The 17,551-nt window shown below is 36.7% G+C and overlaps 1 protein-coding gene across 1 annotated transcript; it reads left to right on the forward strand.

Annotated features, from left to right (window-relative positions):
- Nucleotides 1-12,957: 12,957 nt before the first annotated feature.
- LOC107761909 (uncharacterized) lies at nucleotides 12,958-14,090 on the forward strand. Its single transcript, XM_075223861.1, has 3 exons — nucleotides 12,958-13,147; nucleotides 13,250-13,810; nucleotides 13,954-14,090. Exons 1-3 carry the CDS (start codon nucleotides 12,958-12,960, stop codon nucleotides 14,088-14,090), a joined length of 888 nt encoding a protein of 295 aa, XP_075079962.1.
- The last annotated feature ends 3,461 nt before the right edge of the window (nucleotides 14,091-17,551 follow it).

Raw genomic sequence — 17,551 nt, forward strand, 5'->3', positions numbered from 1 at the left:
TAAGAGTCTGATTAATGAAGGAGCATATCTCCCGTGTGAGTACCAGGGGAAGAAATTCCATTCCTAGGAGATGTAACAACCGCAACACTCCCTGATTCCTTGGCTCATGAGATATTCTCAGAAAAACCTTCTGATGAACCTGATTCTCTTCCATGCAAACCCACTCCTGTACCTCCTGATCACTCCAAGCTCCTAGAGTCTTCCTCCAAATCACCCTCTATCAGGAGTAGCAAGAGAGTTTTGAATCCACATTGCAGAAAAGTAAGAGGAGTGTCAAGATAAGGAAAAAGAGGAAAATGAATCCAAGGGATTTTGTCACTAATAAGAGTGTGTCAGTAAACCAAATTGACAAAGATGCTCCAAGGGAACCTGGTTCCTTATTACAAAAATCTATGAAATTTCAAAGTTCTATAGAAAAGGCCTCTGATGAAACTATTGAGGAATAGAAAGGGTCATCCGTAAAGGACAACAAGAAGTCTAAATGGAGTCAAACTGAGCTAGTCGTGTCTGAGGAAAATACTGTAGGGATAGCAAGCTAGAAAGGAAAGTCTGTTGAAGGGTCTAGCAAACGAAAACGAGAAAATGTTAAAGAACCTAGTTCACTAAGGTCCATGCCCTGTGATGGTGGTCTTTGACAGCAGAGATTAAGAACTCAGAAAGTGTTGTGGGGTTGTACATTTGATCCAACAATTTTGGAGATGGCAGGCATGAGACAAATGCTGGAGATTGTGGAATTTCAATAATGGAAACACTTATTTGAAGGGAGCATACCTCTAGTGTATGAAGATGCAGTACAAACTTTTTACGTATTTTTTTTCACTATTGAGGGGAATTACATTTGTGCACTCGTAAATGGAGTAGACATTGTACTCAACGCTTCAACATTGGGAAAGGTTCTCAGAATTCCGTGTGAAGGTATGTCCTCAGTTAAGGGTGTCTGTGGGGTGAACTTTAGAAGAGCTATCATGAAAGAGCAAGCTATTCAACAGAGGGAACAAGTTCATAAAAAGGTATTGCTTCCTAAGTATCAGCTTCTCTTTGAACTGGTCAATAAAGTGCTCTTATCTCGTTCTGAGAGGTGATCTATTGCTACAAAATCGAATATGGTCTTAATGGAAGCGCTTGATGAGTTTGTTCCAATCAACTTGCCAGCAATCACGATAGATCATATGCAAAAGGTGGTAAACTTTAAAGGTGGGAATCATGGGCTACCATATGGTTTTCTCCTCACTCAAGTGTTCAGATTCTACAAGGTCCCCATAGGGAATCCCAGAGTAGGCACACATAAGAAGACCTTCTCTAAGACAAATCTAGAAGAATGTGAATGTGTAGAAAGAGTTGGTGGAAGCATCTCGACCATTTCTCAGCTGATCAACGCTCAAAATGTAGCTTCTGAAGAGATCAGAAGGTTGAGGGCCCGAAATGCCATACTAGAAACTCAGCTTAGTCAAGCAACTAAAGGACCTGATTCAGTCAATGAGGAAGTTGCATGACTAAAAGGAAAATGATAAACTTCAGGCACAATTACTTTAAGAACAACTATCTGCAAATGCTCGACTGGACCTGGGTCTCAAAACCATTGATGTCTCTTCCTTCAAGCCTCCTTCTTCTAGTATCCCCTAGGATCCTCTTAGTGTCCAGCTATTATTGCTCCAAACTCTTGTGGATGCTAATCGAAGCCAACTCTGTACTACTATTGAGTAGCAAGAGTGGTCGAAGTAGCTTTTACCCGAGAAGGTCGGGATCGATTTCCACAAGGAGCTAGATATTGGACTTCTAAACATTTTTGGGTTTGATATTAATCCTAATTTTATAAAACTACAATGCTAAATTAGGCTAAGTAAAGCTAAGATTAAACTATTGCGAGTTGTTAAAATAGAGAAAGGGCACTAGGGTAGTGACTTTCTCCTAGGTGGCTAATTGATGGATTCTTGAGTCTAAGGCTAGATTGTCACATTTGGGGAATATGATATAACCATTGCACGATTCTACTCACTCTACACCTCTCAGTGGTTCGAGTAATTTTGCCCGAATTGACTTTCTCAAGACCAATTGAATATGCAAATTTGTGCAAGCAATCAAGGTTCAAGTTGGGTATTACTATCTCTAGGTTTAACCCTTTAATTGGGTCTATCAATCTCTTGAATACGCCCCAATTCCTTGTTGGACTAATTTCATGGACTTAGGCTCTCTTTCTCAAGAAGAGCCAAAGTCTACTAGGCATAAACTAGTATTTGCAACCACTAATTCCACATTAAAATCCTAAATTAGCCCAAATATCAAACACCCATAGACAATCAAGCATAAAACCACAAGATCCATCAATTACCCACACTAGCGTTGAGCTACAACCTTAGCTAATGGGTCTAGCTACTCATAATTAGAGAATAAAACAAAGCAATAGATGAAGAAAAGCCCATAATAATTAATTGCTAAATAAAATTTGAAGATTCAATGTTGAAACTAAGCTAAAATTTCTCAAAATAGTAAAAGGAATGAGTTCACGAGCGCATCTCTACATCCAAAACTATTTCTAATCAAAACTTAAGCAAGAAGGAGTGTAAAATGCATCATAATCCCTAGTTATCAGCCGCTGTTTTATTTTTGTTTGCTTTTTGTGTGATGGCATCTTGAAATTATCCATTACTGCTCCTGACTTGCTTAGTCCAATGTAAACATTAATAAAACAACTCCCCTTTTTGCGTGTACAATGTTGTGTTTCTCTGGCTTCTATTTTCTGTCATGTTGTGTGCACATATTTTGTATGAGCTAGCTGTATTAAACTTCTTTATGCTAATTACCTGCGTGTTCTCTTTTTAATGATGCCAAAAGGGGGATGAATTGTTGAATTGTTAGGTGATTTTCAGGGTAGTGAGGGAGCTCTGAGATTAAGGGGGAACTAGTTCCTGGAATATCAAAAAGAGATCTATTCTTAAGGGGGAACTAGTTCCTGAAGAGAAAGAAAGATCTGAGATTAAGGGTTAAGGGGGAACTTTGTGCAGTTCTGGTATCTTATCTGGTTAATTCTGCTCTAAACAAATACTATCCATGCCTAAGTTTGTCATCATCAAAAGATGGATTTTCAATGCCTTGGCCTTATGCTTCTTATGTTTAGATGATCTAACAAACTTGTTATGAAGAACCAAATAGAGAACCTGGCCCACAGTGTATACATTTCATGTGACCTGGTCGAAGTCTGAAAATCAACAAATGGATGAACGACCCCAGGAAGGAACACAACAGGGACCTGGTGACCTGGGCCCTTAGGGTTCTCCGACACAAGTCAGTGACTGTACACAATCATTATAAAGAGAAACATAACATGGACCTGCTCCCTTAGGGTTCTCTAACAGAAGTACAAGTCAAATGTACAAGCTGGAACATAGCAGCAAAAAGTGACCATCTCGCAACTGTTACAGAAGAGGAACACAACTAGGACCTGGTGCGTTTGTGTATTCTGATAGAAGTACAAGTCGACTATCCAGCTGGAACGCAACTGCACAAAAGTGGTTGTGCAGACAGTACAACAGTCACTTCTCATTGGGAAGAAGCGTGCACCAAGAATTGACATCACTATCTTTTGTGATAAAACAACCTGCTGCAAGACACACCTTTTTTTGTGCATTCGGTGATATTCTCTCAAGCAACAACAATATTCATCCGGCATTGAAGTCACTAGTGTATCAAGAACAAGAAGACAACTCCACTAAGGATCAGTTTCTTAATGAGTTTATGTACATCCGTAGTTGAGTTGTAATCTTGTTATTTGCTTTTCATTGTATTTCCTAGTTTGCTTTCTTAGAAGCTTTGTCTTAAGAACAAACCAAAAATTCGTAAACTTCCGAGTTTATGTTGTGACTAGGAATTGTCATAAGTTTAAAGCCTTTGTAACTAGGATAGTTATAGAGTGGCTTGTGGTAGGTGCATCACAAGTTAGTTGAAATTTTTGCAATAAGGTTTTTACAAAGTGGCTTGTAATAGGGTGATTGGTATTTAGTGAAGTTAAAAGCCTACAAGAGTAGGTCGTGATTTTATTGATCCCCTTGTGTGGGATTTTTCCACGTAAAAACTCCCTTGTCTTCTTTACTTTCAGTTTTTATAGCATTCTCAGCATCATCTCATCTAGGACCAGGTACTTTATAGTTTGGTGCACTCATATAAACTAACATGGAGTTTGATGTTGAGGAACTAGGGTTGCCTCTAAATATCTCCTCGTTGGGATTTGACAATTATGTGAAGAAGAAGTGGCCATCCGTAGACAATGATGTTGACACTGGAATTGTGTTCACCAGAAAATTCTCCCAAACGTTTGAACTAGATTCTCCCCAAAAAGTGTGCAAGACTAATATGACTCCCTTTCACAAGCTACTGTTTTAGTTTGTCAAATCCTGTATTCTTCAGAGGTATGAGAGAAGGCAAGAAGATACTCTGCTGGACAAGGCTGTGATGGAACTACTTGATACTGGTCGACCTATCAATCTCCATAGCCTGATGATTCAGCACATGGCAAGAGCTCCAGATACCTCCAAACCAAAGCATGCTATGCTATATGGTTTCATGTTGACTGAGTTATTTGACAATCTCAACATTGCCTTACTTGAGCTTAAGTTTGGAAATCACAATGATGTTTTAGATGTTGTTACCCTCAAGCAGTGTGGCTGTGAGGATATCAAGGCTAGAGGACCACATGATCTAATATTTTTCCTTGGAGCAGTAGAGTTGCAGAACTCAGTAAGAGGTTGGAGTTGGTTGTTGAAGAGAATGCCAAGCTTCGTGAAGATAATAATGAACTGATACAAGAAACTAAGCAACTTATGGAAGAGCTCCAAAGAGATAGGGAGGCCCATGCTCAACAGATTGCTACCTTTGTGAAAGCTTTGACCCCTTCTGCATCTTACCCTTGAACCTTCCTTGCCAGTGTCCTTAGTTCTTTTTCTTTTATAGTGATGCCTTATCTTTTGTTTTTTCTTTCTTAGTCTGATTTGTCTGCAATATGCTTAGTGTATTTTGATCTAATGATGAAGACAAGGCCCTGAGCTTCTTTTGGCACTACTTAATGGCTCATATTACTCTGCTTTACTGCTTTGCAATCTTTTGGATCATCAGCCTAGTCTTGTGTTGTTGCATGTTTGGCCTTGAATCTTACATTATTTTTGCTTAATGTCTAACGTGTGTTTGTATTTTTTTGATGATTCTAAAAGGGAGAAGATAAGGTTTGAAGGTTGTGGGTTGTGACCTGTATCTGGTTCTTTAATGTAATTGCTTAGGTCTGTCTGTGTATAGAGTTTGTCATCATCAACAAGGGAGAATTTGTTGATTATTGAAGTTTTGGTGATTAACAAAATGTAACTAACTGCTCAAAAAACCAGTTCCTTGATATAGCTGCTTAACTGTTGTGAAGAACTAGCTCCTCAGGTTAAAGGATCAGCTCCTCATGATTGTTACTTATATGAATGTATAAGACAATAACTTTATCTCAAAGTTATCCAGGTCCGAGTTTGGTAAAAGATGGTTGCTATAAGTGATAAGGGTTGTTGCTCAAGAAGATATGATAATTTAGTCAAAGACAAAAGTCCCAGAGCATGTGAAATCCTTGGAACAGTAGGAATCCTATCAAAGAGGAAGCTGACCTTGAATAGGACTCCTATAAGATCTCAAGTTGTGTTAAAATATGATTGACTTTGGATTTTCAAACTATCCTTTCTCACATCAACAAACGTGACATAAGCTGTTTTTACTATTGTTGAGTACTTGCCTTTTGTATTCTTCCGAGTCATTCTAGTGAAGATGTTTTAGGAAATTGAGTTGTAATCAAATGTCATCAACATTTAGTGAGTTGGAGTGAGCAATTTGTTTTACAAGTTAGAGTAACTAGTAAATCAAATAGGAGTAGTAGGAGTACTGGAGAGTATTAAATTACAGTCTTGTAATTGATACATTTTGGCTCATTGTTCTAGTGGAGTTGGAGTTGAAATTCCTACGTGGTAGGTCGTGATTTTTGCACATTTTGAATAGGGTAATTTTTCACGTAAAATCAATGTGTTCATTTTATTGCTTATTTAATTTACGCTTAAGAAACACGATAAAGAATCAAGTTCATTAGCTATCTATACGGGTTCTCAAACTAACATGAACGAAGGGAGTAATTCACCTTGAATATTGAGATTTTCTCCAACAAAATTTTCATTCGGTATAGCTTATGTTGCTCCATTTATTATTACTATTACTAACGATATATCCCATAATTATGTCAACCTAACAAAAGAAAAACCTTAGTTAAAGGTAATTTTTTCAAGTTTCTCTTAATTTTTAAGAGCAAGTGAATTTCAGAATCCATGTGATCAAGCCTAACACATAAATTATTTTGTACATGAGCGAGTAGTAAATAGTACTCCTTTCAATTTAGATGAGGTAGTTTGATTCGATAGGAGATTTAAGAAAAAAGAGGAAGACTTTTGAAGATTGTGGTCTTAAAAGTTTAAGGGGTAAAACATTTGTAGGGTCATGATATTTGTGGTTATAAAAGCTTCTCATTAAGGGTAAATTGGGTAAAATAAAAAATTTAAAGTTAAATTATTTCTAATTATAGATATGTGTCATTCTTTTTTAAACAAACTAATAAGAAAAGTGTGTCATCTAAATTAAAATAGACGAAGTACAACCTTTATGGCGGACTCGCTTTTGAAGGATTAATTTCGCGGATCTTTCTAAGTAGCTCGATTTGTGAAGGTTATCTTTAACGGAAATGATGTTAACTAGGTATTCATTTGTTTTTTCAAGGATTATATGTAGAAGTTAATTATATCGACAATTAAGATCAGGTGGCACATGCCTATCGTTTTCATGTTTATTAGATGGAAGACGATTGTTTAAAAAATTAAATTCATTTCCTTACAGTACTCACCATGATTGAACTTTTCCAATTGAGAGAAACTGTGATGACCCGATATGTTATCTAGAGTTTTAAACCGTAATTCTATATTTCGAAACTTCATATACCTCCTTTTAACCTTTCTCGATGTGCGTGCGCAGTCCGGGTATTTTTTTCGAGAAGCTTTTATGTTAAAAACTGATAATGTATGAAATTTTACTTTAAAAATTTATTTGAGTTGACTTCGGTCAACGTTTTAAGAAATCGAACCCAAATTCATATTTTGACGGTCCCGTGGGTCCGTATCGTGATTTGGGACCTGAGCGTATGCTCGGAATCGATTTCAGAGGTCCATAGCTCAAGTTAACGCTTTTTGTCGAATTTTGAAAGTTTAAAGACTTAATGAATTAACGGGTTGACCGATGTTTGACTTTGTTGATACTGGATCCGTAATTTGGTTCCGAAACCCGGTATAGGTCCATTACTATATTTATGACTTGTCTGTCAAATTGGGTAGAAATAGAGTTGGTTTGACGTGATTCGGAAGTCCGATTGTTAAAATAAAATTTCATAAGTTTTCTTGAAAATTTCATTTGATTTGATGTCCTATTCATAGTTCTAGGTGTTATTTTGACGATCTGATCGCGTGAGCAAGTTTGTATGATATTGTTGGACTTGTGTGCATATTTGTTTGGAGCCTCAATGGCTCGGATAAGTTTCAGATAAGCTACAGAGTAAATTTGGACTTAGGATTATAGCTGGTGCATGAGTGTTTTCTGGTGTTGCCTGCAGATCTCACATTTGTAAGGTTTGGCTTGCAAATGCGAGCCTCGCATTTGCGAAGAATACTTCTCATTTGCGAGCAGGGACTGGGGTGGACTTTTTGCGTTTGCGAGAGCTGGGGTCGCAATTGTGATCCCCTCAGGTTCGCATTTGCAAACATTTTGTTCGCATTTGCGAAGGCAGCAGCAATGTTGAGACTTCTCAATTCTGAAGAATTTCTCGCATTTGCGAGGTTCACAATTGTTGCAACTGCGACACCTCCACATGATCAAAATCTGAACTTGACGGGATTTTCTCTCATTTTTAAAATTTTTAAACCTAGAAATCCTAGAGCTGACGATTTTTCCAAGACCCCTACTTCCCCAATTCATTGATAAGTGATTATAACATATTTTCTGTCAATCTTTCATTACATTTCATAAGATTTCAACCTAAAATCTAGGATTTTCATGGTAGAAATTGGGGGATTGGGTAAAATTAGAAATTTTTGTACAATTAAAATTTAGACCTCAAATTGAGCTTGGATTTCTAAACAAATTGCATAACTGGGCTCGGGGGTGAATGGATAATCAGGTTTTGGTCCAAATTTCGGGTTTTAACCAAGCGAGCCCAGAGCCGATTTTTGACTTTTTGGGAAGAAGTTTGAAACTTCTAAATTTATGCATTATAATTGATTCCTTTAGCAATATTTGATATTATTGAGTCAATTGTGGTTAGATACGAGTAGTTTGGAGGCAGATTTTAGGGAAAAAAGCCCGGTAGAGCTCCGAATTAACTGTAGAGTGAGGTAAGTGTTGAGTTTAACCTTGATTTGAGGGAATTAGGAACTCTCGAACTATGTGCTATGTGAAATTCATGTATTGCGGGGTATATGCAAGGTGACGAGTGCTTATACGCCATCGAATTACTTGTTTTCCCTAATTTTTCACTTTTCCTTGAATATCCCCTTCTCTTCTTTAACTGTTATGTGCCCTAATTACCTTTCATGCTTTAATTGCTACTTGTCAATCATTGTTTCTTCTGTTAATAATGTTGAACCTCTTCATGTTTTCATGACTTGGTGTTATTTGCCCTAATTGACATACTTGAACCTTCTAGTTGTCATTTAATGGGATGTCTCGCCATGTAGTATTTCATACGTGGATTTCCAAGTTGGTACAAGGTTTACTTTCTGTTTCAACTTTATATTCATTAGTTATGGTAGTTCTTGCGATTTGAGAATTTAATTGTACTCAGTGAGTAATTGTACTGATATGGTGGGATCAGGTTGCACGCCGCAACAGGTAAAATAAAGGTGAATTGATGCGGAGGAATGAGGGTGAATTTGTACTGATACGATGGGATCGGGTTGCATGCTGCAACAGATAAAATAAGAGTGGGTTGATTTGGTGAAATAAGGGTGAAATGTGATACTGATATTGTTATATGGTGGGATTGGGTTGCTCCCCACAACATATATATTTATTTTGATTGCGATATTGTTACGGTAGAATAAGGGAGATTATGTTGTACGGTGAGATCGGGTTGCACCCCGCAACAATCTATGCGATTCTATTTCCTTGAGTTGTGCTGGTTTTTGGTATTTTCACTTGAAACTTTAAGGATTAATAATTCTGATCGTCACTGGCTTATTTCTTGAGGCTGTAGCTATTATCTTCAGTTGACTATCTTATTTTGTTCCGTATTTTCCTTTTTCTGCCCTTTATATACACTGCATACAGGTTGTAGTGTAACTGACCTGCCTTAGCTTCGCCACTACTTTGTCGAGGTTTGGCTCCGCACTTACGGAGTACATGGGGTCGGTTTTACCCATAGTACACTCTGCACTTCTTATGCAGATTGTGGAGTCGGTCCCAGTGGCGATTATTAGCGTGCTCAGATTGGACAGCTTGTGAGGACTTGAAGTACAACTGCTCAGCGCCCGCAACCCTTGGAGTCCCCTTTCCTTTTTATTTGGTTGTGTACTTTCTTTTCAGACAACTTTATATTTATTTCAGACCCTTGTTTGTACTATTCTAGTAGCTCGTGCACTTGTGACGCCGGGTCCAGGGTTGTATTAGACATTTGGCTTTTTTAGCTTCTGCATTTTACTTTTGATTTCTGCAGTTATTTCAGTTCTTTCTCTTTATTTAATCTAAATTGTTGAAAAATAGGATAAATTTTTCTAACATTGGCTTGCCTAGTAAGTGAAATGTTAGGCACCATTACGGTCCCGAATGTAAAATTTCGAGTCGTGACAGAAACCCTTCGGAGCTTTAAGTGATCTTATTGCAATTTAGGCTAACTCTCATCTTTGAAGAACCTATATATTTCCATATCGTACCCTTCTCCATCTTTGCTTGAATTAGTAAGGGCAGCTGGTGCACGAAGCATTCTGATTTCATGCAAGGTTTGGGGAAGGATAGCACCCTACAATAAGTGTAATTTGTAAGAGCAGTCCGATGCACGAAGAACTCTTAGCAATAATGTTCTAGGTCAGCAATAATGTACTAGGTCATCACTAAGGGTGGAATTCTTCCATTCTTAACTTAAGATTTCATTTAATCTTTCACTGATACTGTATATCTCCGTTTTAAAATTTCATATCTTTCGCTACTCCTATATAAATCAATTACAACTAATTTTTTTTATCAAGCTCGACTTCCCAATAAATAAAATGTGCCGCAGTTAGGTTGACTGAAACCTCTGCAAAGCTAGATCTATAATTAGCTTAATATTTTTTGGCGAATCTCGTTATATATAAATAATATAATATATCTATATTATCATCACAAATATATCAAAGCAAAGTAATGGTGATAAATTTACCAGGAAAGCAAAATGTAATATGGGATAAAACACTTATGGCTAAGTGTCAAACGATTAAAATAATTGACCGAAATTCTAGAAATATATTGGATATTAATCAATCGTTTGGTGAAAAATTAATAATTTGGAAGGTAATTTCTGTAAAGTACTATCATTACTTCCAAAATCGACAAAAACAGAGACTGGTAAAGGCAAACGGAAACATTTGCATGAGAGGAAGACGTGGGCATGCAGCACCAAAGAAACTCTTCGCCACGTCTATGAATACATGCAAATATATGCTGCTGGAAAAGAACACTTAAATTTGTTTGGACGCAAAACGCAAATTGTCATTTCGATTCTTTTGCAGAAGCATTCTGCGCGAGTAGTACTGGCCGCAGCATAGCCATCTTAATTGGCTTCTTCTGTGAGCAAGAGTGACTACTCAATGACTTAATAATTAATCATATCATCCATTAAATACTAATTGTCACATATAGGATAATGCATAATTAACTATACTTACTAAGTTACAGAGGCTACTTACTATTCTATTTCAAATGGCCAAATTGGGATTGGTACTTGCAAGCTGAGCACGAATAATGCATATTTTACTCTGATAAAAACAATACTAAATCTCATTTCCTAATTATATTGAAGTGATTCTTTGTCAATTTTATTTTAATATATTGTCATTTTGATATACACGAGAAGAATTTCGAGTAGCTTTTTTTAGATTTAATACTATCTGTAGCTTCTTTTTAAAGATTTAATACTATCTAAATTTCACCTTACGAAAAATGAGTTTAATCTACTCCATATAACTCTCCATAAGCAATGAAACTAACGGATGTATGGGTGGAAAAAGGGCATTACACGTGGAATGTTAGTATGCTGACGAAGCATGACGCGTGGATCAGTAATATAGCGGCAAGTGGTGTTCTCAATTAATAGAATTAACTGAGAGAGGAAGGCACGGGAGAAACACCCACGGGACAGTACAAAGAAGAGAATCGGGCCTAACAGTTGCCAAAGAAAAGGCATGGACGAAATGAACAAGAATCAAAAATAAGGGAAGATGCATGAACTGGAAGTCAATAAGGAAGGGGAATCAGAATAGTTATTATAGGGTATTTATAGCAATAAATACGCCAGTTACGACTATCTGTGGTAATGAGAAATCAACACAATTAACGCCCATAATAAACCAAATTATGTGAGAAAACCGTTATGATTGTACACTCCTATATAAGGATACAAAATTTTATTTGTAAGGACAGATCCCAAGTGCTATTGAAATAGTATATTCTTTACTTCTTTGCTTTCTCGAAGTTCTCAGCCTTGATTTTATAATTTGACCATCAATTTATTCCTTATTTCTTTTAATAAGTTTTCTCTGCCATTCTTATTATTTTCCTTAAATATCATTGTGAAAGTGAAGTAAAAACCTGGTTATTGGTAACCCGTTTTCTTCTAAATATAGACTTTGATTGAGAAATCTATTTTTTGGTTAAACAAATTGGTTCCATTACCGAAAATTTGGTAATCTTTTCACTTTCCAAATTCTCTTTGTGACAACCAACCATGTCAATTGTCAACGAAAATAACTAGCTGAACCCACAGGAGGGAGGAACTCCACCAACCCTTCTCCACAAGGATCTCCTCAATAGTCCCGTGAGGGGTCACCTGAAAGATCAACATCACACACGAATAATCATCAATGGGAGCAGACTGTCGAACAATACGCTTTAAAACAGTTGATCGCAGAACACGTGAATAGTGTTAGGGGATTGCCAACTGCACTGCTAACTCCTACTCCAAACAATACCGCAACCATAGAAAACCCATGCTCGGGGCTTGCCAATTCTGGAGTAGAGGAACTCCCAATGAATCTCGTGATGGAAGGTCAGATACACCAAATAATTCTGATTTACAAAGTTTGGTACTAACTTTGCAGAAACACCCAAAAGAGTAAAATGATTGCATAGAACAAATACCTGGCGTACCTCCCATGATTAAAGGAGTAGATAATAATATATATTCACAACAGCCCTGGAAGCCAAGTGCATCACCTTTGCCGATTCCTAAAAAGTTTAAAATGCCTAATATTCCAAAATATGATGGAAAAACTGACCCATGAGATTACATAATAGCGTTTACAACTGGCATGAAAGGCAAAGATTTAACCAAGCAAGAAATCGAATCAGTTTTGGTTAAAAAATTTGGTGAAACACTCACGAAAGGAGCATTAACATGGTGTTCTCTCTTACTCAAAAACATTATTGATTCGTTTGCCGAGCTTGTAGATTCATTTATAAAAGCATATTCGGGAGCTAAAAAAATTAAAAAATGATGGAAGACATCTTTAAGGTAAAATAAGGAAACACAGATACTCAGAGAGTTTGTGAATAGATTCCAACGGGGAGAGGATGATGTTACCACAAGTACCTAACAATTAGGCAAACCTGGTGTTCGCAAGCAATCTAAACTAGAAAAGTTCAGAAGCCACAAGGAGAATGAAGGAAAGTTTGCGAGAATTTCCAGCAACAACTTGGAATGACGTGTACAACAAATACAACACAAAGCATCGGATAGAAGAAGACAGGGTTGCACAACCAATGTTTGATGAAAGAGCAGGGCCAAGACATTCAGAATCAGGAAAAAGGACCGGAAAAAACAAGTACGAGCATTATATGGGTCCTGCAGGTTGAGATTCTCGGTCCAAACAGGAAAACTTACAATCAGAATCGAGATCAAGACAAAAAGATGCGGGTTCTTCATCTAAATTCAGAAAGGTTCGGGATGCAGGAGGTGACAACTCCAGCACACATGTTAGAGTCGGAGATTACAGTTTTAATGTCAGTATCTCCGAGTTGGTAGCCGTTTTAAAAGGTATGGGAGATAAGGTACGGTGGCCTAAAGAAATGAGATCAGACCCAAGGAAAAGAAATCCAGATCATTGGTTTGAATTTCACAATGATCATGGCCATAGAATAGCAGATTACTGGTTACTACAAGGAGAGGTCGAGAATTTATTGAAGCAAGGCTATCTAACTGACCTGTTCAGCGAGAAAGGTAGACAATCATATATGAAGAACAAACAAGAACCCCCAAAACCCATATCTCCAGAAACAACTGTTAACGTAATAACCGGGGGAGATGAGGTCAATGGTGTGACTTATACAGCTACAAAAAAGACGTCAAAAGTCACAGTCACTCATGGGAAGCGAATACGCCAAGCCTTGGAAGGAGAGAGTATAACATTTGATGACGAGGATGTGGACGACTTGATGATTCCTCACAATGACGCACTTGTAATATCTTTACTTGTACATGATACTAACATAAAACGAGTTTTAATTGACCCAGGCAGTTCCGTGAATATCATTTTACTAAGAGTGGTAATGAAATACAAGCTAACGATAAGGTGATACCAAAGGCATAGTCTTTGTATGGATTTGATAATTCAAGCGTTATCAAAAAAGTGGAAGTAGTGCTTGCTATGTTTGCAGAAGGGGTTACCAAGGACACAAAGTTTCAGGTGATAGATGCAGATATGACTTATAATATAATCTTGGGAAGACCATGGATTCACAAAATGGATGATGTACCATCCACAATGCATGAAGTTATCAAATTTCCTTCATAGTGGGGAATTCGTCAAATCCGTAGAGATCAACAAGCTTCTAGAAATATCAATTCGGTGGTGGCTACCAGCACGGTAAATGAGGTTGCAAGCAAAAGGTAAAAGTTATAGAGTTCAGTTGAGGATGTTATAGTACAAACCTTAACTGAAGGCATTCCAGGACAAACTGATGTTGATTCGAGATCTGCTGATATTCAAGAGCCAGAAGGAAATAAAAAATATTAAGACAACTACCGAAGAACTCAAAGTGGTGGTGCTATTTAAACACTAGCCAGACAGAAAAGTTTACTTCGGAGCAAACCTGAGCACAGAAATGAAAGTTAAGTTAATTGAATTTTTAAAAGCTAACGCAGATTGTTTTGCTTGGTCGCATTCAGATATGACAGGTATACCACCGGAGGTGATGACTCACAAACTGAATGAGGACCCATTATATCCACCTGTCAAGTAGAAGAAAAGGAAGCATGGATCCTTCTAAAATCAAGTGATCTAAGATGAGATACGAAATCTTTTAAAATTTAGATCAATAGGAGAGATAAAATATTCCAACTAGCTAGCTAATACTGTGGTAGTTCCAAAAAAGAGTGAAAAATGGCAAGTTTGTGTGGATTATACTGACTTAAATAAATCTTGTCCTAAAGATTCATTCTCTTTGCCGTACATAGATCAACTAATTAATTCTACCGCAAGACATGAACTGTTAAATTTTTTATATGCATAATCAGGATATAACTAGATAAAGATGGATCCTATAGATGAAGAACAGGGGGACTTATTTTTACAAAGTCATGCCCTTTGGTCTAAAAAATATTGGAGCCACGTACCAAAGATTGGTAACTAAAATATTTCAAGAACATCTGCGAAAGATTATTGAAGTCTACATTGACGATATGCTAGTCAAATCAGCATAGGCGGGAGATCATTTCCAACATCTGTCAGATACTTTCCAAATTTACCGCAAATACAATATGAAGGTAAATCCAAAAAAATATGCTTTTGGCTTATCTTCAGGTAAGTTTTTAGTTTTTCATATTTCTAATAGGGGAATTGAAGTAAATCCTTTATAAATCAAAGCTATCAAAGAAATACCGGATGTACTCACAAGCAAAAAAGAAGTGCAGAGATTAACAGGAAGAATAGTAGCCATGGGGAGATTTATTTCAAAATTATCGGAAAAGAATTTCAAATTCTTTTCAGTATTGAAAAAGTAAAATCACTTTGAATGAACTGATGAATACCAACAAGCCCTTAAGGACCTAAAATCGTATATGTCAAATCCGTCTTTGCTAACCAAACCAAAAAATGGAGAAAGGCTGCTTATCTACCTTGTTGTGTTAGAAGTGGCGGTAAGTGCGGTGCTCATACGAGAGAACAAAGGTAAACAATCTCTGATATATTATGTTAGTAAATCTTTGTTAGATGCTGAGACACGATACCCTCATCTAGAAATGCTTGCTTTAGCATTAATTATGGCATCTAGAAAATTGAGACCTTATTTTCAATGTCATCCTATCTCTGTAATAACTGCTTTCTGCCTGAGGAATATATTGCATAAGCAAGAACTATTCGGTAGGTTAGCTAAGTGGGCAATAGAACTCAGTGAGTATGATATCATATACTAGCCAAGAACTGCAATAAAATCACAGATTTTAGCATATTTCGTTGCAGATTTCAGCACGAATTTAATTCCTGAAGCAGAAAAAGAGTTACAAGTATTTACCAGATCTAATCCGGAGACTTGGATTTTATTTACTGATGGTTCCTCGAATGTTAAAGGAGCGGGCGTAGGTATTGTTTTAATTATGCCTTCAGGGGAAGTCATAAGACAAGCAATAAAATGTTATCCCATTACTAACAATGAAGCAGAGTACAAACCTGTGATTGCAGGCCTGGAATTAGAACGAGAACTTGGCATAGAACAGTTTGTAATCAAAAGTGACTCACGGCTAATAGTTAACCAAATGGAGGGGACTTACATAGCAAGAGAAGCATGAATACAACAATACCTGGAAAAAGTACAGGAATTAGTCAGACAATTTCAATCATGGAAGGTTGTCCAAATACCCAGGGAGGAGAATGCTGAGGCAGATGCATTGGCCAATCTCACGTCTGTTACGGAGATGACAAATCCAGAAAATGCTATTGTAATACATTTGTTTCATTCGACACTCGACCAAGACAAGCACGAGGGGAATTTTAATAATTTAACTTGGGATTGGAGGAACGAGTTTGTCAACTTTTTTTAGTATGGAATCTTACCCGAAGACAAAAAGAAGTCACAAATACTTCGCCAAAAAGCCACCCGGTATTGTTTAATTCGTGGAAACTTATACCGAAAGATGTTTGGTGGACCTTTAGGGAAGTACATGAGAGGAACTGCGATAATCATGCTGGGGGAAGATCATTGGTGAAGAATTTAATAAGAGATGAACACTATTGGCCAAAAATGGGGGAGGAAGCAGAAAACTTTGTAGCCAAGTGCGATAAATGTCAACGATTTGCCAATAACATGCATCACGCAGCAGAATTGTTACATTTAGTTATCTCGCCATGGCCTTTCATGAAGTGAGACATGGATATTGTAGGTCTGATACTTCAAGCTAAAGGAAAGGTACAATTTCTATTAGTTTTAATTGATTATTTTTCAAAATGGGTAGAAGCAGGAGCTTTCAAACAGGTGCGAGAAAAAGAAATCAGTGACTTTATTTGGCAAAACATTATCTGTCATTTTGGAGTTCCAAAGAAAATCGTGTGTGACAATGGCCCACAATTCATAGGCACGAAAATCGTAGAGTTTTTTCAGAATTGGCAGATTAAACGGATTACATCTGCGCCTTACCAGTGTTGATACCCATTTTTTTTCATATATTTTTAATACATATATATACTTTCAAAATAGCACATATGCAGTTATAAGCATGCATAAGCGTTTTCATAATTTTTCTATAATTTTTAAAAGCTCCAAATTGATTTATTTCTTCTTTTTTTATTTATAAAATTTCCAATAATTATCTTTCAAATTATTTTTGTGATAATTTAGTCATCTAAATTCTTTATTTATGCCAAAATAGTGTTTAAATATTTTTAGTGTATTTTTATAATTATATTTACATTTTTAGGCTAAATTGCACATCTTTGCAATAATAGCCCTACTAATGCATAATTGCATTATTGATGCATAGAATGGTCTTTTATATTTTTAAAATATTAAAAAACTATTTAAATCATTTTAGTACATGAAAGTAATTTTTTAGAAATTATTTATTATTTTTATAAATTATATAACAATTAAAAGTAGCTATTTAAAATCTAGCCTATTTTATTTTCAATTGCAGCCCCAATTTAACCCAATTACCAGCCCAAACTCTGAGGACCCGATCCGGCCCCAATACACTTTAATCGCGGTCATTGATCATAAAGATCAACGGCCACAAACGACCCTTCCTAAAATAAACCCAAAAGAA

This window comes from Nicotiana tabacum, chromosome 10, assembly GCF_000715075.1.
Source record: "Nicotiana tabacum cultivar K326 chromosome 10, ASM71507v2, whole genome shotgun sequence".
Lineage (NCBI taxonomy): Eukaryota > Viridiplantae > Streptophyta > Magnoliopsida > Solanales > Solanaceae > Nicotiana > Nicotiana tabacum.